The sequence below is a fragment of the Salarias fasciatus genome, chromosome 5 (genome assembly GCF_902148845.1).
Source record: "Salarias fasciatus chromosome 5, fSalaFa1.1, whole genome shotgun sequence".
NCBI classification, from domain to species: Eukaryota; Metazoa; Chordata; class Actinopteri; order Blenniiformes; family Blenniidae; genus Salarias; species Salarias fasciatus.
Genome location: NC_043749.1, coordinates 18,978,656 through 19,003,497, shown reverse-complemented (window position 1 = coordinate 19,003,497; position 24,842 = coordinate 18,978,656). Strand labels below are relative to the sequence as shown.

Sequence of the window (24,842 nt, the reverse complement as noted above, 5' to 3'; positions counted from 1 at the left end):
CTGCAGGAACGTGACACCTCAAAGAAAAGCTCACCAGCGGTGGAGAACGAGTGCAGGCAGCTTATAACACTCAGCTGACGTCTGACATACATTTGCAACAAGGAGAACAGAGTATCAACAAATGTATGGCTCAGTAGGAAAATGAGAAAGCAAACCAAAAATAATAATAATAATAATTGGAAGAGATTAATGTTGTGTGTGTGTATACACTGTAAATATATCTCAATCTTGGCCTGAGAATAACTTGCCCAAACAGGTCACCAGGCAAGGCTTTCATCTGGAGTTACAGAAATGATCCAATACTCATTTCAGCTAGCTGCAATCATCTTAAATGCATCGAACCTAACATCACAAAAAGAAAAAAAAAAAAATCATAAAAACACAACAAAACACAAATAAGAGAGAAAACAAACAAAAAAAAAAAAAATCAGAAATGTAGTTGTGCAAACCTACAGCCAAATGAAATAATCACCATTTATAAAAGCAATTAAATTAGATCCAAAAGTCCAGATGCAATAACACTCGGTGTGAACGCATGCAATCAGACATCCCCGCTCAGACTGCCGGGGATGTGGTGAGCAGTGAGGTCATGGCTGATAGGAGTAAGGTAGAGTGAAAAGAAAAAGGGCACAAGGAAAGAAAACACCTCCGGTCTAGTGTTTCATACATGACTGTTCTACAATCAAAGACGAGTTGATTTTATTAAAGCCTCTGATCGGAGGAGACATGGTGATAGCCCTGTGTGCGACCCCCCCGCCCCCGGCTGTCTGTGTTGGATCATCTGTTTATGAACGCCTTCCTTAAAGGGGGCTTCGCTGGAAGGTTACACTGTACAGCGGGGCGATTACGTGTTCGTGTACGTCGGCTCTGGCCTCCGTCGTTTAGAAAAACAAACAACAATACATTAAAATGACATTCGCACGACTGCAAACTGACTCAGTCACACCAACACCACCTCGCCGGTGTTAAAAAAAAAAAAAAAAAAAAATCCACTGGTCTGAATCACGAGCGTTCATGTTTCCAGTCCCCCCAAACCCGCCCACAGAACCGGTCATCTGTATACATGAGACTTTGGGAAAAAGGGCCAGAATGATTATGTGATGATTACGTAGAGACAAGACCTGTAACATTAGGTTTGTTCATTAAGATGAAATTGTCTATTCCATTTTTAATTTTTTTTTTTTTTTAAATCTCATACGTTACCTTTTGAAATTTTTTTTTTTTTTACATAAATGAGACTGAATCAAAACTAGTACCTCCCCCCACCCAGCAGATATGGCATTTCTGATCCAAAATCCCAGATCCCGTGTTTGTTTTCGTCCCCGGAAAAGCATGCTGCGGCCGACCCAACTGCGCTGCCCTCTACAACACCAGCTTGCCCACGATGACGCCCACCACGAAGAAGAGCAGGATGAGGGCCACCGTGCGGGCGCTCAGCCCCTCCTCTTTCTTCATGCCGACCGAGGCGTGCTGAGATGACATGACGTTGCTCTTCCTCATCCGCAGGCCGTCGTCCTCCTGAGGCAGAACGAGGGGAAGTCGGGGAGGGCGAAAGTGATAAATGAGAAATGACGAAAGGAAGTGTGTGGGCAGAGGATGAGGGGAAGCAGTGGTGGGACGGTGAAATTAAGAAAAGGGAGAGGAGAGAAACAAAAGATGAAGACAACGTGGGTTTAAGAGAGTGTCAGTTTGTCAATCAGTCAATGAGATACAACCGTATTTATTTATTAACTCAAAGAAATAGGATCTGCTTAAATCTTCATCTGACCCAATCCCCTGAGGAACGCACGAGGCGCCAGGCTTTAACACACTTCATTTCCCAGCAGCGGGTGGGGGGGCTCTCTGTTAGTTTAATCTCAGCCGCAGGAGCAGCCAACAGTCGTTCTGCCTCTGGCAAGAACCTAAAGAGGAGGAGGGGGTGCTGGTGTGTGAGAGGGGGACCACTCTGTTCGCCATCTCTGCATGCATGCAACTGAGTATAAGAGACTAATTTCCAAACAAAACTTCTCAAAACGCAATAAGCTGATTTCATTGACTGCTGTGATTGACAGAACACTTCTGTCCTAATCTCTCTGCGTCTGATTACAGACATGAGCTGATGCACTTGATCTTCACTTTAATGTTGAGTTTCTGTCTTCAAAAAAGCACTGCAGAGGATTTAGAATAATTTGACCAAATCAACTAATTTTAGCCATTAGCATCACGCAATACAAAATAAGGAAAAATAAAACACGGGATCATCAGGATAATAAGTCTCGTCATCTGCTTACTTTGATCAGCAAGATTAAGTTTCTGTGTGTGCGATCCCTCTGTCATGGTCCGACGACCTGTGCGCGCTAAAGCAAACACTGAGACAACTGTGTTGCAATAAAACTGCAAAAATAACAAATTTCAGTGCACTCGCAGTGAAAATGAAACGGCAGCAGCAGCTGCCAAATGCATTCTGCTCCATTCAGCTGGAGCAGCATGAATCCCCATAGTCTGAGATTAAAGAGAGTAACACTGCCCAGTGTACAGTAACAGCTTTAAGGCCTTTATGTTTGCTGCTGCCATTCAGTAAAGCAAGTGCTTGATTTCTGTTGTGCCGTGTCTTTATTTTAGTATTTTTTGCGATAGTGTGGGAGACCTGGTTTCATATCACAGTCAGAAGTCACAAACAAATTTATGGTGTACGCTGCCATGACCAGTCAATGGCCGGTGACCTGTGTGGAAGCGAATCTCTGCACCTACATGTGATCTTTCCATCAATTGGCTGACTAACAGTGCCTGAAGACACTTGGCCATGTGCAGCTCGGTATCGAACCAGTGACATTATGCTTTGTGGACATCCCACTCTGGACCTGAGCTGCAGTCTTAAACGTGTTTTTGTGAAATATGGCCGGAGCCTGTCAGGAGGACAAGCAGCAGCTCTCACCATCCCACATCTGAGAACACTTCCATCATGAGTGAAGCAATTGTTTGAATGATTCATAAACCTTGATATAAGAACGACACACTGGCTAGCTGGCGTGACCACATCGACTCACTGATTTGTTATGGGAAACCCTGTAGAAGTCGTATTATCTGTGAGGAAGATGCTGTGCGAGCTGTTTCCTTTCAGTTGAAACTAACCAAATGGAGAGACGGATTCAGGTCCTCCCATCATCATACTCACTCTGATCTGTTTGTTTTCTTCCCTTAGCCTCTGGGCCTCCATCTGCAGCCTCTTGCACTCCTCCATGATCTTCTTTACCTCACCATCATCGAGGGTGGAGCTGAGCGACTTTGCAGACAGCGAGGAGGACTCTGACTTCAGCAAGCTGGACGACATCATCTTGTTGGACTCCATGTCGTGCTGTAAATGGGAACAGACGTTAGAAAGCGGTTGTTAAAAGTGTTTCCGTGGTGATTTTAACCGAGGACTTGGCTGGTACACAGGTACAACTATGGGATCTTTGACACCAACGCTGAAGTGTAGGGATAAAGCATGGTTTTAATACTTGTGGGAGAGTTCACCCGGGGGTGACTTTGTAAGTATATCATGCTGTTCTCTATCAGATTTTTCTGGGATCCATGGGTATACATTACACAGCTCATAATGGATTGAAAACAACTACTGCAGGTCCTATATTGTGACAAAATAACATCTCTGCGGCAGAGAGGAAACAGTAATAATCGACATGAGAGAGGGAAACGTGGGGCAAGATGGACACATAAATGAGAAGGTAGAGACGAACCGTAACGATTTTAAGACACACTTGACGGAAAGAAAATGTTATGACAACACGAGAGTGTGGAAATAAAAAGAGATGAAAAGTTAACAAGAAAGGAAGCACAGCGAAGAGGTGGGAGCGAGAAAACAAAAATAACAGCAGTAAAATATAATCCTGTTGTACTTGGCAATACCCGCCTGCCTGATGGATAACAAATGACAAACCAACAGTTAAGTACACACTGCAGCTCTCTGCTTCACACAATTACAGTGATTTACAAAATTACGAAAATAAGCAATGAGATGTTTAATTGGCTTTGATATCTGATCTGTACTCACAGTGAAAGCCTTGTGTTCTAAGAAGAAGAAAAAAAAAAGGAGAGAAATAGTTGCGCTTACCGATTTTTCGTTTTCCACTGGCATCTCGAAAACACATCTCAGCTTGGAGTCCATCAGCTCTTCTGGTTTGGCCTCCTTCCACTGGAGACACAAAGGGCCAATAGAAATTAACTACACCAACACATTGTTACTTTTACTGGAACACTGAACCACTGAGTGTCACAACTACACCTCTTTCTACAACCTCAGACCAATTTAGCCTCCAATATGTTTGCTGCTGAATAATAAACAAATTAAGAAGCAGAATTTTAAAATATACAAACAGTTTATAATGTATCAAAACATAGAGCAGAGCAAGAATGAGTGTGAAAACATACTGTGCCGCTGATTAGTCATCAAACAAAGATTTGAAAAGAAACAACATGCTTGTGTACGATTTATCTAAATTGAAGGTTGTTTTTGATTTGTTTTAATTATTTTTGCTGATTTTGCAATCAAAAATCCCTCTCCTTATACCATGAAACGTAATTTCGAAATAAATGTCCTACATCCGTTGGCGTTGATGAGCCGTTTCCCTTCAAGGTGTACAGCAACGTAACTATTAAATCATGTTTTCATTGCGTTGAAAATGCATATATTTTATTATATGGTGTTGCATGTTTAACATGATTGAGGCAGCTTGTGCTGGACAGAATGACAAAAATGTAGCTCCCTTTATGCTCACCCTGGTATTTTCAGCATCAGACCAAAAGATGTAAACAAGAGGCACGCTTGACATCCGTCATGAAATATTCTTCATGACATAACTTTCAGAAGTATTGCAACAATGCTGTGAGCCGGGGTCCATGCACTGCTGTGCTTGCGGTGTTATTACGGTGATATTTCAACCAGGCACGAGCTGGACAACGGCGTATAAATTGCACAGCGATGTAAAAACAGCAGCAGGAACTCCATATGAAGGGGCAGTAAAAAAAAAAAAAAGGTGCTGCTGCAAAGGCGGGGTACGTCTGACGTCCGTCACAAATCCAAGCAAGACATGCTTTTTAATTAGTTTATGCTCACCTTGTACAGCGTGCATGACTGAACTTTATCGCAGAGTCCACTTCAACTGGACCAAAGCATGTAAGTGGGATCAAGATGCACAAGGCTCGCAAATCTTAAGATAAAAAGATTTCGCTCTCTCAATGAATAGTTAACAAGGCTTTAAGTGAAGCTGGATGCCTTAAAATATGCATTATGAGTGAAGAATGAGTGAAGCAATTCTTCACACAGCTTGAATGATCTTTCAGACTTTTGCAGGTCTTTCAGAGGCAGTCAGGCACAAATCTGGCAAGTTCCATAAAGATAAAAAATGTTTTCTAAGCCTAGTGCTAAATAAATTCTCTGAAAAGGCTGCAATCCAAAATTGGAGCCTCTGTAGAACCCGTATGGAGTTTTCACTCTGCCTCAGGGTCGTTCCCTGTGTAGCTATTTGCTCAGATTATATGTGTGTCTTCAAATGTGTTGTTATTCCTTCGAATTCTCAAGACACTTTTGGCACGTTCATGATAATTTACTGTTCGTACACTGGCCAGAGATCGCAAAGATGAGCTCCGGACCACACAGACTGTTGTGACTAACCGACGCTCTGCGTGTTTTTTTTTTACTATTCTGCGTGTCAGCATTGTTACACAGGCTCACATCCAGGGGAAGAGATTAAGATCAGCCATCGATATCTCGCGGTACAATTCAGTGCATGTGTATCCAGACTGGTTACAGAAGGAATAAACCGCAGTGTGTCGTCCTGTATGAGTGACTGGGGGTACAACTGAGCACGTTGTTGTTTTGAAGCATTTACACATGTAAACACCAGCTGAAAATTACTCTCCAAAGATTAGACACACTCACCACTCCCTCCATGTCGGTCATGTCGGGAGGCGCTAGCATGGACTGGACCATGAACTTGTGTTTGCTCTTCTCGTTGGGGTCGTAGTCAAAAGGCTGCAGCATAACTGGAAGACATAAAACAAAACAAAACAAGGAAAGTTAGTGATTTCAAAAGATTTTCTCTTCTGAGTCTTAATTCTTTAGTGTGTTGAAAAAAAAAAAAATGCTGCAAGCCATAAAAGTGCAGCTAGACTGTGCGGCTCAGTAGGAAAGGATTGTTAAAATGACTTGTGACCAATTGTGGGCCACACTGAGGGCTCACACTATAAATCCCAGAGAGAAGTTGAGAGGGCAGAGAAGAAAAAAATATATTGTTTTCTTTCTACCAGGGATGTTTCTGCTTGTTTTTGTGAGAATGTTTTAGGAGGTGAACCCTCTTGGGTGGCACCGCTCACAATTCATCCACATGTACATGCATGAGAGCAAAGACAGTCTGCTCGCTGTGGAAATTTCCCCGCTGCTAACTTTTATAGCACTGAAATATTTTACTCTGAAAACAATTTGCATAGATGTAAGTGCTTACTATAGGTCATTCCACGATTATCAAAACTCATTTGTGGTTGTATGTTGACCCATGAAGTCACATCACTGCCTTTTCTAATAAATAATAAAAATAATTTAGTTTAATCATTTTTTTTTAAAGTCTTGATCACGTCATCGTTCATGTTTAAACGTGAACTACATTGGAAGAAATAAAAAGTGTTCATGAGAATGATATAAACAGGTGGATGAATGAACAAGTGAAGCCTTCAGCCGAGGTTAAGGAGGAAATACCTTCATAGATCAAATGCTTTTGAAAGAAAATATTAGAAAACTTAAAATGTATATGTATTGAAATGACAAAAACAGTGGATGTTAATTAAGTCTTGAGCTCGTTAATAGCTTTCTCACATTCTTGACCTCTTTGGGATCACAATGTGCTACAAAGAATACACTAATACAACTAAATGAGAATTACAGTAAGCCCAGCCTCGACACGCTGTCAATGAGGCCTCTGGGCCACAGCTGACTTCAGGGACAGACATTAAAATAAGAAGGAATGTAGTTAGAAAAACAGGACAGTTATTTTACAAAGGCTACACACCACAAACATGAGTTACTGCAAGCACTATGATCATTTTGTTCCAGTGAACCACTTTCTCAATCCTCAACCTTACATCCCATTCTCAGGGGAGTTTGGAAAATACATCTTGTGTCATCTGCAGTGACTGTGGAGAACAGGTAGGAACAGAGTTGGTTCTGTGACTGAAGCTGAACAACAATAATAATAATAATTAAAAAAAAAAAGTATCTTCAAAATATGCTTACAATGCCAGTGGGTCGACCATTACTTTTTCTTTGCTGGCAACTCTGTGTCATTTTTTTTTTTTCCTTTCTCAACGCGTGTGTTCGTTCCATGTATTAAATCAGAATTAGTGAGTATCAAATGCCCATGTATTTGTCAAGACTATAAACTTGGGCCTTCATGTCTTTAAGGCTCTGGGCTTGCCTCTGCTTCTTGGAGGAAAGTTGTGGGGATGATTTATTTCTATGTCCGTGTTACCATGACGGAGAAACACTGACGGATCTGCAGATACCCTTGGGGGTAATCTTTCCAACAGCTTCTAACGCTGTCTTTTCCTCCCTTAACATTACACATCGTTTTAACAAAAAGCAGGTGTGGAGTTGGAATATGACTTTAAGCTGTCACTACATCAGTCCTTTCGGTCATTGCCGTGTTATCTGATGTCAGTCCAAAGACTGAGAAGGTATTTTAGAGTTGTAACAATGATTTGCAGTGATCACTTTCTTATGTCCCGGAAAAAAGTTCTGGCCATGCAGAGAGAATGAGAGCAGCTGATTTTTCTCTCATCTTTGATAATAAACCAGGATGAACTCAACAAGACAGATTTGGAAATTAGTCTCTCTACATCTCCAACAATCGCATTACTCTTTGGCTTTTACAGGAAACAAACAGGCTAATTTCAAAGATAATGTAGGATGGTGTTCATATGTGGCATACGCCAGTTCTCCTGAGAGTGAATATCTTGGAGCCGTAGTGCACCATTACAGCAATCAGTGTAGCCCAATATTGCAAATCAGAAACAGACGGCATGAACAGATTGAGAACGTCCTGTTTCAGTCAAACCCAATTTGTGAAGCCATCCACCTTGGGTCCAAGGGGACGATAGAAGGGAATGGAGGCAGGGAAGCTTGTAAGTTCTTTGAGCACACTGGATGACATTAAAGGGCTCAGAGCCGAATACCAAGATGCAAACAATATTTAATTGTAATTGTAATCTAATTGTAGTCGACACGGTCAAGTAGGATGGCAACTGCATGCCTGCTTGTTCCTGATGAATGAACCAATTAGAGGGCTGAGCAAGGAAGGTCAGAAAACTTTCCTTTCCTGTCACTAATTAATTGTGTCCTGTGAGGAAAGATGCTCACAACAGGATAACCACGACATATTTTTACCTTGTCCCTTCTGAGGCTGAACCTGGCTCCTGTGCAAAAACTGAGACCGCAGACAAGTTATCTGTAGAGTCATTTATGTCCATCTGCAGAAAACAAATCTGTTGTTTGCGCCAAAAAAAAAGCCAGGAAGTAGTTATTACGTTCTATTTTGCAGGAATTACATGTCAGTTTCACTAAATCTAAGAAACCTAAGCTTTCACTGACCCATTTTAAGTGTGTTTTCAGCTGCAACTTGAAGGAAACAAAGCTGTGTTTGACAATATCACAAAAATAAAGAAACATATGTGCCTCAAAAAGCTTGCTGTTAAAGAAAAACTCGACATCACAGTGCCACATGAAAAAAACCCATGATTAAAAAAAACAAGATATGTCAACCGCAGCTTTGCCACTGATTAAGAATAGCCCGGCATGTAATAAAGGTGCTCCCTGGTTATGTTATTCACTGTTGCTCAACCTGGTCTAGGATCAGCAAACCCACTGGGACAATATAGCGTGGGAGAGAGGAAGAAGGTGAAATAGGAAGAGAGTTGTGGAGATACAGGCCTGGAGGGAGAACTCACCAGAATGTAAGGAAAACTCTCATAAAATGTATTCATATTCAGGGTTCTCATGGCAGCAGGCTCTCACACTCCTGATTGTGTTCTCCTGGGTCGGTCTTTCTCAATGAAATCCAAAAGGAAAGAAAGCACAGACGCCGCCAGGCCTGTTTCAGGGTGACAAATAGCCTACTTCAATCTAACCTATTTAGGAAGGAATCAGGTCCGCTTAAGGTGAATTGAAATCGTATTCATACCCCTTAACCTTTACAGCAATTTGTCTGGCTACAGCACAAGCTTTGCTGGATTTTATGTGATAGAACAATAAAAAGCAGCACAGGACCGAGAATGATCCATTATTTTCAAATAAAAATCTGAGAAGTTCACCTGCGTTCAGTGCCCTGTATTCTAACAGGTCCATGCAAAACCCACATGACTCAGAGGTCACCTGCTTCTAATCACATCCAAACACAAATGCTGTTGTTCTGTGAAGACCTCTGAGTTCAGCTTGAGAAGGTTTGTGAACAAATGCACTCATCAGACAGGTCACAGGTGAAATTAGGGAGAAATTCAGAGCACAGTTAGGAAAAATAAAGTCTCAATGTTTGAGCATGGTTTTCTCAGGTGGTTCAGTCGGAGCACCACTGGTAAAGACACACGGATAGTTAGAACAGCTCAGCCAAAGTGCAGACCTAAATCCCACAGAGAAGGCACGCTTACAGAACCACTCCACCCAATTTGATTAGGTCTGGGCGATGAAGAAGAACTGGCCAATATTTCAGTGTCTAGATGGGCAAACAGAGCAGAAGCACACTCAAATCTCTTATTGATGACTGAAAATGTCAGCTTGACTCAGTGGCTGAATAGAAATGCACGCCCACGTTTCTGATTTTTTTTTTCTATCCAAGAAAGTTTGGAAAACAACATATCATTTTCTTTCCACTTCACAATTTTGTACTGCTTTGTGTTAATCTACCACATAATACTCTGAAAAAGAGACATTTAAATGTGTGGGTGTATCATGACAGGATGTGGAAAAGTTGAATGGATATGAATACTTTATCAAGAAGGTTGAATTTTGTTGGAAGAGGGCCAGTGCTTACGCTCATATTCATTGTTATATTATTACACAGACACAAAGGAAATTAGTGTAAGCATGAGCTAAGTAAATACTCTGAGCTGCAACAATATTACTATCTTTCATGGAGGGAAAGCAATTTGCTTTGTGCCATCCCTGGTCTGGTAACGTCCAAAGTGTGTCTGATGAACTTCTGACACACTCCAGCAAAAAGCTCAATATTTGTGGACGCAAGGATTTTTAAAAACATTCATGCCACATATTTTTCCGCTGGGTGCTGCTACATAACACCAATCAGGCTCAGCAACATTCCTGTGGCCACGGCTACGCTCAACATATACAGTTACACCCGAGCTGAGCTTCAAACGCGCAGTGTGTATCCTCTGCTAAGCCAGCAAATGACACATCATTGGTTTGAAGGTATCCAGTGGCAGATGGCTCACTCTCACCTCCATGTGTCTGAGAAGCTTTTATGCTGCTTTGTTGGAAATTTGACTCCAGAATTATAAGACAAGTTCAACTGCAACAAGTAACAGTTCAGCAGTCCTACTGGACTGAGATTCAGACAGACTCAGGCAGAAACTGCAGCCTCTACTACACTGTGACCACTAATATGAGCCACAGCCATTAACAACCAACATAAATATTACATAAAACGCTGCACCAAAACAGTAAGTTACAGATTCACAACGAATTAAAGGGATAGTTCAGGATTTTTGACATGAATCTGTATGGCATCCCCGTCCGCAGTGTTGTGCATTCACACAGAATTACCCCTGACAGCGTCCAGTGAGTGGAGATCCTGTCCGGTTTAGGTCCAGAGGAAAGTAGTCCGACAAGTTTGCTGGGGTCCCGAAAATAAAGCGTTTTTCTTCTCAAACCAATATGTGTTCGAAAGAGTGATATATTTGCATCACAAACCGTTGACGACGAAAAAGTCAGACGTCGTAAACGCTTATCACAATTTTCTCTCCCTTCATATCACTCCGCGCCGTCTCCAGCTGCGGGCAGCCGCACTGGTTTCACTTTGTTTACAGCTAGTAAAGAGCTAGCTAGCCCTAGCTGTTAGCATCTCCGCTTCCTCCAGCTGGAGGCAGAGTGATATGAAGGGAGAGAAAATAGTGCCAAGCGTTTACGACGTCTGACTTTTTCGTCGTCAACGGTTTGTGATGCAAATATATCACTCTTTCGAACACATACTGGTTTGAGAACGGATGTAACGGATGTAAATTAGCCTTGTGGATATAATCCGACATATTTACGCCTGTTTTGTTTTGGCAATGCACATGTTTATTAATGTGTACTGTCCCTATCAAATAAATAAATAAGAAGAAAAACGCTTTATTTTCAGGACCCCAGCAAACTTGCCGGACTACTTTTGTCTGGACCTAAACCGGACAGGATCTCCGCTCACTAACCTGGCAAAAGCCATATTGACATGTGCAGCAACGAATTGCTTCACATGTCAATATGGGATTTTAACTCTGCAAATCCGTTCGGGGAAGGAGGGACTTGCTGTAGAATTTTTTGCGTTCATTGGACGGAAGGACACAGTGCACCCGCCTAACCATGTTTGGTTTCAGCCAATCACTGCAAAGAAAAAACCTCTTGCTGATCGTTTTTCAAAGACGCAATAGAGGATTCATCCAAAACAGATTTAATCGCTGTGGGGATATCCCTTGCTTTTGCTAGTCATCCTCATATTATTAGCAGTCTGTCGCTTCCTGCTTCCGTCAAAGCTTCATGTCCCGCCCTAAACGACACATGATTGGTCCGGCCGAAAAAAGTCTGATCCCGAGCACATAGGCTCGAGCGGTACAAGATGGATTCTCATGGTGTGTGAGAACAAATACCGCGAGAATTCAGCTTGCCGGCAAGGTTACCACTCACTGGACGCTGTCAGAGGTAAGTCTGTGTGAATGAACAACACTGCTGGTGGGGATGCCATGTAGATTCATGTCAAAAATCCCGAACTATCCCTTTAAAATGTTGGATCACATCCACGTTATTAGAGTACTTCCATATCAACTTTTCTTCAACTTCACTGCAGAAAACTGTTTGTTCATACCAATGTAACAGCAAAATACATGATAACACTGTTATTTTGGCATACTGAAGTATAGTGTAGCAGGTGTCATCTGCAATATACAGTGCAGAGAGACTTTTTGCATTTAACTTAAGTGTTGTACCCAAGTGCAGACGTTCACATTTCCAGGTGTAGCAGGTAATAAACCTACCAGAATCCCACCAAAACAACACACAACTGCAAAACAGTAATGATTTTTGCATGAAGCACAACATGCAGATGCAGAAATGCAGTAGGTATCAGAATTAATTAAACTGCAATAAAAAAATTATGAGGTAAATTTCAAACTTAAGTGTCTTACAATTGTAACTGTGAGAAAAATCCTCATTTTCCTTTTAAATCTGTAAGAGTTATTCATTGGTAAAATCTGCTTTAATTCCTCTTCGATTACAATGAGTTTTGCAATGTGCTTATTATATTTTTTGTATTCCTATTAAGCACAACATAAGCAGTCATTTGGGGATCTGATCCATACAGGAAAAGAAGGGCTTGATACTAGTCTACCCATCTACATTACTAGACAAAAAGAAAACAGTCTGCAAACACGCCTGTAGTTGTACTGAGTCTCCCGTTTAAAGGTAAGCTTCCTTCTGTTATGTTGATGAATTCAATACAGACGTGTTAGACAATTATAGAAAAATTAAAGTGAAAAAAAACTACTGCAAACCTTTCTCTGAGGACATTTGTGCATTCCTCTACTGGAGTGTAAATTAGACCATATGAGAGTCAGATGTGAGAGAATGTCCTCACACGATCTCTGCTCAAAGCAAATGTCCTGAATGTTTTTGGAGCCAGTGGACTATCTTTGTGCATTCTCACAAATTTTGACCTGAATGTCTCTTTTGCATTTGCACTTGTGTACGTGATCGGCATGAATCCCCTTCGCTACCAATAGAACCTGCAACTGTGTTGCAAACACTTTCTCAGAAATGCAATCTCATTTTGGGACTCGAACCCGTGACCCCTTCTCAGCCTAAATTAGGGTGAAAAATGACAGCAACTGTCAGAGTGGACTCATTTGGTTCGTCACCCGCTGCTGCCTGCAGACACCGGTGACACAGATTGCAGTTGTTGACACCAGATAAGGGAGGTTGTAAAACGAGTCTGAGGCTGTAAATGGCAGAGGCGGCACGGTGTGGAAACATTAGCCTGTACCTGTCTCCCTGACGCTGCACCATCGAGAATGACGCCTGCACGGAGAGACTGAATACAGGATTCATAATGGGAGAGGAGCTGTTGTGGGGTTTGTGTAGAATACACTTGTAAGATTGTAGGGATAACAGTTTGTCTGCAGGTGACATACCATGAAGCATGAGTTTCCTTTTAAAACCAATATACAATCAACCGTATGAATGAAAAGAGACAGCCGTCTGCCGTCTGCAGCTCATTCAGTTCATAATCTTCTTGATTTATTTTCCAAATATGTACAAAAGTTGTTTAATTCACTGGAACCAGCAACTGACATCACATTTATCATCGAGCCTCAATCATAATTGCAAATGATTAATTGAATCATATCTTAATTTACTTGTGATTTCGGCTCAAAGGAGCTTTATTTCAACACTAAACCACATTTTCCAACTCAAAATTACAGTTAACATTGGCAGCTGTTTTCCCTGTGATGAAGTGGAAGCGTCCTTGGGGTGTACTCTGTCTTTTGTCCTGTGTTAGTCTGACTGGAACGAAGTACATGTAGAAAATCAGTGTTTGGCTGGATTACCGAAAACAGTCAAAAACAGTCTCTCCAAAATATTGCATTGATTATGCAGTGCATGTAAATCACGAGGGAACTAGAACATTATTATACGCACACAAATCATTCCTCAGATATTAAGATTACACATTCTGATAAGAATTGTCAGCATTCATTCATCCGTAAGTTTTTTCCTCTGTTGCTACATTGTTTTGCGTTGGCAGTGTGGAGAGCAAAGAGGCTCAACAGAATGAGCTCAACACTGTCCAACCTTCTCGCTCCTTACCTGAGACGTTGATTGAGGTGCCCGCATCGATGATTCCACTGTTTGGCCGCACGCAGTACCGGCGCGGCGCCGTCGTCTTCACCTTGAAACACACATTCCTGTCTGTTGGGTTGGAGAGTTTGAGATTTGTGGTGACCACGTCTGAGAATGGACCTGCGAACAAGGCAAACATAAACAGATAAATTAATTGAGTTTGATGATCTGAGAAGATCAGATACCATTTCATCGGACATTTTTTTTTAAAGACTATAAGGGCTGGCGAAAGATACAAAAGGATGAACCTTTAACACACAACAAATGTCAATAAATTACTTTCCTAATTAAAACTGAGATGTCAGCCAAAGACAGCACTGAGTTATGCTCACACACACTACAAACAAATTCCTTCACACCATCACTCAGTCTGCTCTGATGCATGAGAGGAGAGTCACGGAGAATAAACTCAAAGGAGCTTGCAATGTGTCTGAGCTGTGTGGAGACAGAAAAGACAAACTAATCAAAGCAAATAAGCCAACTGATCAAAATACATCAAAAGACAAATCCATCATACATCTGCTGCTCTGATGAAGTATCATTTTCAGAAAAATTACACACTGCTCTTAGAATCAAAAGAAAAAAAAAATGTTTCAAGGTAGTAATATTGTAATACATAAAGTTTGCAAAATCAATTTCCCTCAAACACAGCTCTATATGTACAAGGTGTGAATAAACCTAAACTGGCCTTTCCATTCCAAGTTTAAGTTAAGTGATCGACTGAATACTGTGTGTGAAGTCTAAGAAAGAGTGTATGGTATATTTGCTGACACATCTAAAAGTGGTTAATCAAGGTCTCATTGGTTATGACAACCTACTCCAAACCGTTTAGACCTTTGGTCACATTCTTTCTTAATTCTGCCAGATATGTGGACTGGCGTGTTTTTGGGGAATAACCTCTAATAGCTTTGATTGAGGGTAACCTAGATACATAAGACGTTCTGTTTCTCATGCTGATGACTTGGGTTCCAGCTGTTTCCTTCTGAGGTCGCCACAGCGGATCATATGATCTGCACATTTGATTAAGCACAAGTTTCAGGCTGAATGCCCGTTCTGATCAAATGTGAGCAGTGTGGGTTTTAAGGGATTTGCTCAGGCACCTACGCTGGTGACGAGCCAGCAGTGTTATTTGAATCAGTGAATTTCCATTTATGCGCTTCCTTCATCTCTGGGCCAGCATTGCTTTCTCGTCCATTATAATCTAAAAACACGGGTGAGAACGGAACCGCTTCAAAAATGTCACACTTACAAATAAAGAAAGCCATCTGATTTCCTTTTAACTGCTCTACAGCTTGTTGACTTCTGATGTTTGCAGTCTTGACTAGGAAAAACAAATCAACAAAACTGGGACATAAACCTTTAAAATAAACTCATATTACAGGACCAAAAAAAGATACCGATACCAATAAGATTTGTCAATCATGCAAAAAACCTTCACTACAAGCAGTGCAGGATAAAAAGAGGTAGATTGCTGTGCCAGATTTTCAGCATTTTGTAAGAAGTCAAATCATTGAATACAATTTAAAATTGTTTTGGATCTCTTATTTAGGTTTTAAAATGCATCTTGTAGCCAGAAGACACGATAAGCAAATGCTACTCTGTGGTCATAAAGAGAGAGACGAGGTCAAAAATAATACTTGAGAAGACGGTGACACATTAAGCAAGGCTGATTGGTACCAAAAGTTCTTACGTGTGCCAGAGACACATCATTACTCCCCTCCCACATAATTACACCACCTTGATCCATTGATATAAGGTGGGGTTGCGTGCTTTTTTATTGTTTACACCAAGTTCTGGCTCTATCACCAAACCCTCTCAGAAGAAATCAAAACTAATCAGAGCAGACAGCATTTTGGGTTTTTTTTCTTCTCCCTGATTTTGCATGACTTGTAGCATCAGTTTATTGTTTTGAGCTGACAGGAGTAGCACCCAGGGTGGTCTTCTTCTTCGACCATGTGCATCAATTTCTGACATGTGTGTAAGAGAAGGTCTTCCACACGCCTTGGCTGGAGGGGTTGCTTATTTGAGTTACTGTTGCTTTTCTGACAGTTTGAGCCAGTCTGGACACTTTGAAAGAGGGTTCATTAGGTATCTGCAGAACTGAGCACCTCAACAGCTAAGTTGCGCTTTCTTGACAACTGATAAGTGCATATCATCCCAGACCGTCTGCAAATTACTATTTGCATTGCTACTAGCTCACATTAATTTACTACTGACTGCTCAGAAAGAGATGTCTCAAAGTGGAGACCATCCAGGGAATTAAGGAGATCTTATGCTTTCCAAAGCCCACAATAATTCCTTGAGTGTTTTCCAATTCCACAAGATATTCTTAATCAATCACGGCACAAGAGATGATTTACTATTTTCAAAAACCGATCTGTTAACTGTCTTTCCGGCCTATTAAAAAATGGCAAGGCAATTTAACAGTGGAGACATTCTTAATTATATAGGCATTTCACTCTACACATTTCACTGTGCAGATCTTTTCAACACATCAGAAAAGCCTGAAAAATACAGGCTTCAGAAGCAGTGACAACTCCATTATTCAGACCAGTCACTCAAACAAAAATCAGTAAGCCGTGTGATATTTGTAATCGGCAGGAATCTGCAGATTTAGATTAAGATTGCCCTATAATTACAGCCAACTGCCAGCCTGTTTCGCTTTTACTCAGCCTCTCACTGAAACTATTTTCTCTTCCGAAAGAAAAACCGTTGCTTGTTCAAGCCAATCAGCAGCGCCTCACTCGTGTTTGTACCATCTATTGAGCCGCTATGTCAGTGGCAGTGGCTGCGAGGAGAAGCTTGTTTTTGTTAAGACAGCTATACACCGTGTAAGATGGGGCCAACATGGCGACATATTTGATCGTGGCATGAAATTTGTGGTTTTATGTCATACATCACTGTCTCACTAAACCCCAAAGTGTGACTGCTGCTACAAGCTACAACTACTTACAATCAATAGATATGCAGTGGTAGAAAATGACAGAACAGTTGAAGCAACACCAGCACTGAGTCAAAGCACGAGTCCGCAGAATTTCTAGTATGCCAAATGCAGGAATATGTCCACATTCTCCACATACCTCCATATAAAGTATTTTCCATGCACATACATGGTACTAGAATAACACATTCGTTCTTGTGTCACTTCTTAGATTCTCAATCTGTCACAGTTTGCAAGAACCTTATTAACATTATGCTGATTTTAATAGTGTAGAAGCTCATCTTTGTAAATCTCCACTTTGAAAGGGATTTTCTCTGGCACAGAGGAATTCAGTCAAACTCCAAGAACATGACTGGTTCAGTTATCTTTTCCTGCCTGGGAGACCAGTATGAATGTACACGGCTTTTGTTTGACTTGCTGTATAAAATGTAGGCTGTGTGGATCACTTCAGTTGGACAGATATTTATGAATATACCCACTACCTTCTCACTTAACACTCACTATGAGAGCAAACAACACCTCAGACTCTCCCCCTCACAAGCAGAAAAAAAAAGCCCACACATTAAGTGAATGAATCTCCACCGCCTGGTAAGTTTCTCTTTTCACTTTGCTTGTAATGACATGAAAAAGTAAAATCTGTGAAAGCTGTTGCATGAAGACAGGAAGAGGAGTGTTAATATACATAAATGCAATGTAACTAAAACAGTGAACCATAAGAAAAATCAAGATTCTAAAAAAGTAATCTCTTATTATTGATCCATTGCACATAGTTTAGACATCTATGAATGCCCCTGACAAAAAAAAGCAGTATTACAAGTCATTACTTTATGGCTATTATTTCTGGCAATGTCTTCGCTATTGACACAACACTCAAGTAAGTGTGTAATGAATCCAGGTAGCTAACTGGCAGGCATTGGTCACTTCTTTGTTTTTCCAGTACTTCAAGTGAGAGGAGAACGGAGGCTAATTCACAGTCAAGCGAGTGGCAATGACGAATGAATGTATGATTTCCCAAACACAGCAGACAGAGTGCCAAAACCACATATTTTTAAGTCAGACGTGCGGAAACTAAGTTCAGTTTTGGAAGTTTTAGGTTTCTTTTCTTTTTTTCTTAAATTGCACATAAATGATCCTGCCTGAAAAATAAGCTCTGAATTTGTGTCAGTGCGCCATCATAAGGTTTGACGATTATATTGTTAGTGATGTGAAAGGCATTCCACTACCTCCATTGGCTGATTTCTTTTTGATGTTTTGGGCCAAAGGTTTTTCAAGCCACAATTCCATCCATTCATCCTTTATTCCATGAATCTAATTTAGTGTACAGTAGAAGCACATGTTGTTCTTTCTTAACAGTATTGACCAGTTATTATAAAACCGTTTCTTTCTGCCTACAATGGGAAAATAAATAAATACATGAATAATCACCCAATCCATCCCTGCCAGGCTTCTGTATGGAGTTTCTCAGTAGTTGTAGCAAAATAATAATACTAAGTGTGATGTTTGCAGTTGAGAGAAATCCACTCACCCTGCATGGAAACATGAGGTTGCTTCAGAATTAGCACATATACCAGATTCCAGATAAAGTTTCAGCCCAGAAAACTTTAAAAGCAACTGACACTTCCCTTCACTGTTGAGCAAAGACAGAGGGAAAATTCAGACCCTTGCAAGCTTGGCTTTACTTCTAAAGCCCTCTAATGAAAGGGACTCACACCACTGACTACTGTACACCTGATCTACGACTTCCTGAAACTTTCTCAGGATATCTTCCAACTCACGAAAACCACACAGAGCAGTCGAAAACTATTATGAGGAATTGATACGTGAAGCGTTCGGCTTAAAACTCTTGCGTTATTCTTTAGAAATAGCACATCAATATGAGAGCAGGGAGTTTTGTGAAAGATCTGTTAATATTACCCCTGGAAAAGATGAAAAAATTGTAAAAAATGAAAAAGTCCAGAGCTAATTTAAATTTAAATCCACAGTCATCAAAAGTCATATGGAACTATTTTCTGAGAGAAGAAGAACAAGGTGTCCTGCAACAGATGGTTTGGCTCCTGCAGATCTCAGCATTGTGGAGTCAGTCTGGGATTACATGAAGAGAAAGAATGAACTGAGACAGACTAAATCCACAGGAAAAAAAAAAAAAACTGGGCCAAACTCTCTTGAATGGTTGAACCATATACTGTGAAAACTGATCCAGAGTACTGAGAGGAAATGGTGCCTCTTTTTACTGTATTTATAATAATACATGCTGGACTAAAAATGGCATTGTTTTAGAAATCATTTTCACATTAAAACGTCAGTCCTTACACAGCAATCTCCACAAAACACAATATTCCATGTCTTTGCGGATCATTGTTATAGTTTCTAAAACAGACCATCCTGTAACAGAGTGACAGATTTATTTGTAATCAACTGCAAGATCATTAAACAAAGTGATAAAACAAGAGCTGGGAGCTTGAGAATCAGACCAAGGAGCAAGCTGGAAAAGTACTGGGAGAGTAACACATTCTTTGTTTCTGTGTTTTCCTGCAGAATGATGCCTCTTATCTTTTGATTTTCAATGGTTAAATGATGACAGCAGTGGTTAAAGTTACTTATAAACAAGCTTTTAAAATTAATGATAATTCAAACACAATATTGCAGTTTGTTGATACTGCACATTTTGGTAACATGCTGAAGTGTCTAAAGGAAGTGGGGAATAGAAAATAATAGCTAAGAAGAAAGTGCCAGGGTCTGAATACCGGTAATATTTGCTACAAAGCATAACAACGTGTGAATTGAAGTTTGTGAATGCAGCATACTTGTAGTTAATAATTGAAATAAAAACCACAAAAAGTCTCAACTACACAGGTGAATGCATGGAATGCTCAACTACCTAAATGAAAAAAAAAGAAGCAACCTGAACAATCTAGTAGTTCTAAACAGGAAATGTCCCACTCTTTTTGATTTTGTCTATGAAATTTTTCTGGTTTACTGACACTACGTTTAGACTGGAGACAGAAAAAGTCCACCGTTTGGTGAAGCTATCTTCATTTGATCATAATGCATTATATTTTATAAATCTCTATCAAGCGATAAGTCATTACAAGTTTCTGCTGTGAGAAGCAGGAGTCATTTAAATCTGCTTAACAAATATGTACAAAGGCAACTCCTATTTGCCTTTATCCTACTTTGCCGTCATATGTACTTTCACTTTTACATCACAAGAACTTAATATAATCTGTCAACCATAACTACAGTGACACCAATGTTTACTATTCAGTTATATAAAAAGCTTGCTGCATATGTCTAGTTATTCAGAGATTATTTTAAGAGAAACCAGGTCTGCGGCCTCTTCCCCCTTAGGCCTAATAAAAGCATCATTTGAAATAATATAATCAGCCATCAAAAACAATCTGAAATGAGCATCGAAACTTGCAGTCTTGTTCTTCCTTTCACTGACAATCCATCCATTCATCTTTCTTACTGCTCTATCCGACTGAGTCGTGGCAAAAGAGCCAATCCCTGCTGATTGTGAGCGAAGGCAGGGCACGGCATGGACAGGTTGACAGTCCATCACACAGCAAACACAGAGAGACAGACAATAATACACACCCATCTAAACTGCCAGCAATTCACAGTGGCCAATTAGCCTCGAATGCAGGTTTTTCTACACAGTGGGAGGAAACAAGAGAAATGAAGAGAGTATGTATTTTCTTGGTGCACAGCCCTCATCTCTTTCCTGCTCTGTTTAATTATGCCCTCTCCAAGATGAGAATGTTTTTTTTTTTCTGATCTGCTCAAAAAAATGCTAATAAATAGAAATGGGCTGTCTCCACTATATGAAACTTCCAATTGTTAGAAGTCACTCTTGTGGCTTGCAAGACAATTGTCTACATTATATCATGAAAATGAAATAAATAAATGAATGGCAAGTATCATATAACTGTCTTATAACTTCTAGATGTAGTAGTATACTTAGCCTCCTGACAACTTGTAGCTCCTGAGTCAAACAGTGGCGTTTCTCGATTGTTTTTAGAGTAAAATGTTTGTTTCTTTGAGTTCTACAAACCAAACGCCTCTGACCACACAGAGGGGAGTGGAGACCAACAGCTGATCTATAAATGCCTTTCCTGGCGCAGTGTTTGTTCGTTGAATTACTGAAAACAAAAAATATTTTCTCTATCGTTTCGGCTAATTGGAAGGACTTCAAAGTCGAGAAGGAGCTTTGTAATCTGCTGCAAAACGCATACACCAATATCATATGTGTTTATGTAACATTATTTGGGCCTAAAACAATGTGACATCTCACAGCCAAATGTCGAGACCCACTAAGACGTCTAACACTGACTGTAAAGCCCCACCGATGTTGATGACATGTAGTTAAAACACACTGAGCGGCGGTGGTTGTCCGGTTATTTCGTCCTGTGAACTGTCGAGTTATTAAATGACAGCTGGCTGTTCAACAGAGCGAGGCAGCCAATCACAGAGCCGGCTAATGTTAGCTAGCCACAACTGCTGAGGATGTTGCAGGTTTTAGACAAATTCAGACGTGAATTGCGTTGTCATTTGCTTGTTATGATTGTCGATTACGAGTGGATATATGTTGGGCGTGCTGTGGTTTTCAGTGGTCTCAGAAGTGGAGGGAAATGTGGGACAAGGCCTGGCTAGTAGCTAGAAGCTAATCCAGCTAGCTAGCAGTGTGTTGACCCGCCGTCCTTTCAAAGCAGCTTTACTTCTTCACTATGAACATATTGTTGGAGAAAATGTGAGTTGCAACCTCTCCCCGGCTTGGCTACTGTGCAGGGGTCTACCCCCCCCTCCTCAACACACATATATAACCCTCCTCCCTGCCGAACCGTCACCCCCTCCCATTCACAGCCGGGCCCTCCTCCCCTCTCTTACCTCGGAATTTCAGTTCGTGCTGAGGCTCCAAGAGCAGAACCTGTTCCGGCCTGGCCATATCCCAACAGCTGGAGCGGGGTGATCGCGCTGCAACCAGTTCCTGTCGGTTACCCCCGTGTTAGGACGTGGTGGAGTGCCGCAGCGTCAACACGGTGAGTTTATCAATGAAATTAGCGGCGGATATCCCGTCCCCCGCGGTCACTGCTGCTACTCGAGCTGCTAAGCGGCTGTTGTGATGCAGCAGGAAGGGAGCGCGAGACAGCCCGGTGACGTCACTGCCTCTGCATAGCACTCCGGCCTCTCCACGTCCTCCTCCTCCTCCCCTTCCTCCTCCACCTCTTCCCCCTCCTCCTCCAACTCTTCCCCCTCCTCTCCCCCAGGGGTGAGCCCACCACCTCAGTGTTTTAGGGAACTCTGATAAGAAAGATGTGGCTAAAGCTCACAGGTTGTAAGAGTTACCTGGAATCACCCATAGTGGAAACAGTGACCTGCTTTGGCTCCAGATACCTGTAATTGGTAAATTCCATTCCAGAATCCCTGCCAATTCAATTCAGTTTCTAACAGCTTTCAGTTTTCTTCTTCTTCTTCCTTTTTTTTCTAAGGATTTGTTTACATCTAAACTATGCCTCCAAGGAACCTGCAGTTGTCAATAAGTTATTTGGAGGCACTTTTTCTATTTGTCTCCCTATCTATGCTTATATGCTGTAATTTAGGGGAGACTGTAGCATCATTAAACTCATATATGTTCTTGTACAAGTCACCTAACCTCCAACTGCTTGGAGGATGAGTTAAATTTTTTGTGCGTGTGTGAATCCATGGATAGATCCGTCACTTTATCCATATCAGGGTCGGAAGGTGCTGGAGCCAACCAAAAACATAATACACTCAGGACAGGGCACCGGTCACACACTCACATCCACAAGGAAATTAGGATCATCCATTAATATGATTTGATTTGATTTGATTAATATGAGAGTTGGTAGGACAGAACTGTACTTCTGTTGTGTGTGTGTGTGTGTGTGTGTGTGTGTGTGTGTGGGGGGGGGGGGGTTCTGTTTTCAAAATGTTGAACACTGTCCCACATTTCAATTGTTCTGTAAATAAAGATTTGACGTTTGAGAGAGAGAAACCACAGAGACCACACAGAAAGGCTCAGCCTGGACTGAAACTTACAGCAATGTTCCATCAAGGCAGGAGTACTAACCACTTCCCCACCGTGACTAACTACACTCCTCAAATCCGAGCAGCCGTGTCTGTGGGAATTTTTAAATCGCTGCTGAAGACCCACCTCTTTGCTTTGGCCTTCAGCTAGGTCTTACCTTGTGTTCGAGTTTGAGATGTGTTTTAATGATTGTGTATTAATTTTTGTCTTTTCACCTTTTATGATTGCTTTTATTGTCTGCACTTGTGTGAAGCACTTTGGCACGGCTATGCCATTTGTAAATGTGCTATATAAATAAATTTGACTTGACTTGACAAACCGACAAACAGTGGAGAAAAAAATAAAAAGATTTGTGTAACGTGGACAATGAGAGAAATTTTTTGGAATTTCACTTTGTGATGTGAAACCGTCAAAGAGACTGAATGTGAAAATCAAGGAAATACATATGTATGCACAGGTGCATCTCAATACATTAGAATATAAGTATAAAATTAATTTCTTTAAGTGATTCAATTCAAAATGGGAAGGTTGATATATAAAGCATTCCATACATAAAGGGCATTTCAAGCATTTATTATTTAAATCATGGCTTCGAGTATATTCAGTGTCTCAGAATATAAGGACTTTAAAACACATCAAGTTGAAAAAAGTGGGGATTTTACGCATATGCACTCAATACTTTGTTGGGGCTCATTTTGTGTGAATCAGTGCAGCACAGTGGCAACCAGTCTGGGTCTGCTGAGGAGTTATTGATGCCCAGGTTGCTTTGATAGCCGCCTTCAGCTCTTCTACATTAATGTATCTGTCATCTTTGGGCGGTTTGATGGTCAGTCAAGCGTAGCCACTGTAGACCACTGAGCAACAGTCCTATCCTATTTCAGAGAAAGAGTGGCATATAATTGCACACTTCTTCCCATTTCTTTTAAGAAATGCAAACACTATGCATTGTATCCTACTGTTATGTTTTCTTTAAAATTTTGTTGTAATTAGTTTTATCCATTATGTAACTATTTTGTTTATTTTTATGTATTAAGTTATAAATAAATTGCTCAAAAAATTGTCTTGAGACAGTTGGAAGTGGTGAAATGTGCTGTATATATGAAATTAATTCAACAATTAAAAAAAAAAGAAAGCCAGACTGACGTGTTCAATGTGTTCACACGTGTATCAACTTATGTAGAAAACAATGTTCCTGAAAATATGGTTCATCTTTAATTTAGATAACATAAAAAAATGCAATAAGTTCAATACTTCATGTTTGAAATATATCAATAAAACACGACCAAAATTAAAACCCTGCAAATTCCAGTTCTCCTTGCAATAAATACATGACAGTGTTACAGTGAGTCAGAGGGAGAGTAATTGATTTAATAAATATTTTTTTACCTGACAACTTGGGCTATATATTTTCTTTATTTGCATAATTGTATTCATAAACTGCTGTCAAGACTTTCATTTTAACACCTATAATCAGAAATATGTGTATGTGATTGTCAAAGGAGCGACGGTAAACAGATGCTTTGCAGAATTACGAAGAGCCTCCTAGTTTGAATATGCTTTAAAAGCGCGATTGATTTGAACTGCAACCGAATTAAAAACCTTTGAGTGTTTTGAACACAGACCCTGTACTTCCAACCGCCTGGGTTTTGTAGGGGATCTGGAGGTTGTTAAACAGTTGTTCTGCCTCTTCAGCACTACCTAAAGTGCAGTGAAAAGCTCCCTGGCAG

At 40.7% G+C, this 24,842-nt stretch overlaps 1 protein-coding gene across 1 annotated transcript; it reads right to left on the bottom strand.

Moving 5' to 3' along the window:
- Positions 1 to 1,096: 1,096 nt before the first annotated feature.
- On the bottom strand, positions 1,097 to 22,206 carry LOC115388617 (vesicle-associated membrane protein-associated protein B/C). The gene is made up of 6 exons (XM_030091832.1): positions 21,954 to 22,206; positions 14,093 to 14,245; positions 5,918 to 6,021; positions 4,091 to 4,171; positions 3,155 to 3,334; positions 1,097 to 1,518 (listed from the first exon to the last, which is right to left on the bottom strand). Exons 1-6 carry the CDS (start codon positions 22,009 to 22,011, stop codon positions 1,363 to 1,365), a joined length of 732 nt encoding a protein of 243 aa, XP_029947692.1. The 5' UTR covers positions 22,012 to 22,206; the 3' UTR covers positions 1,097 to 1,362.
- Positions 22,207 to 24,842: the final 2,636 nt, after the last annotated feature.

Coding starts and splice junctions, on each gene's coding strand:
- LOC115388617 (XM_030091832.1), bottom strand. CDS start 22,011: ATGGCCAGGCCGGAACAGGTTCTGCTCTTGGAGCCTCAGCACGAACTG. Junction 3,335..4,090: donor CAGTGGAAAACGAAAAATCG/GTAAGCGCAACT, acceptor TCCCATTTACAG/CACGACATGGAGTCCAACAA. Junction 1,519..3,154: donor AAGAAAACAAACAGATCAGA/GTGAGTATGATG, acceptor GTTCTGCCTCAG/GAGGACGACGGCCTGCGGAT.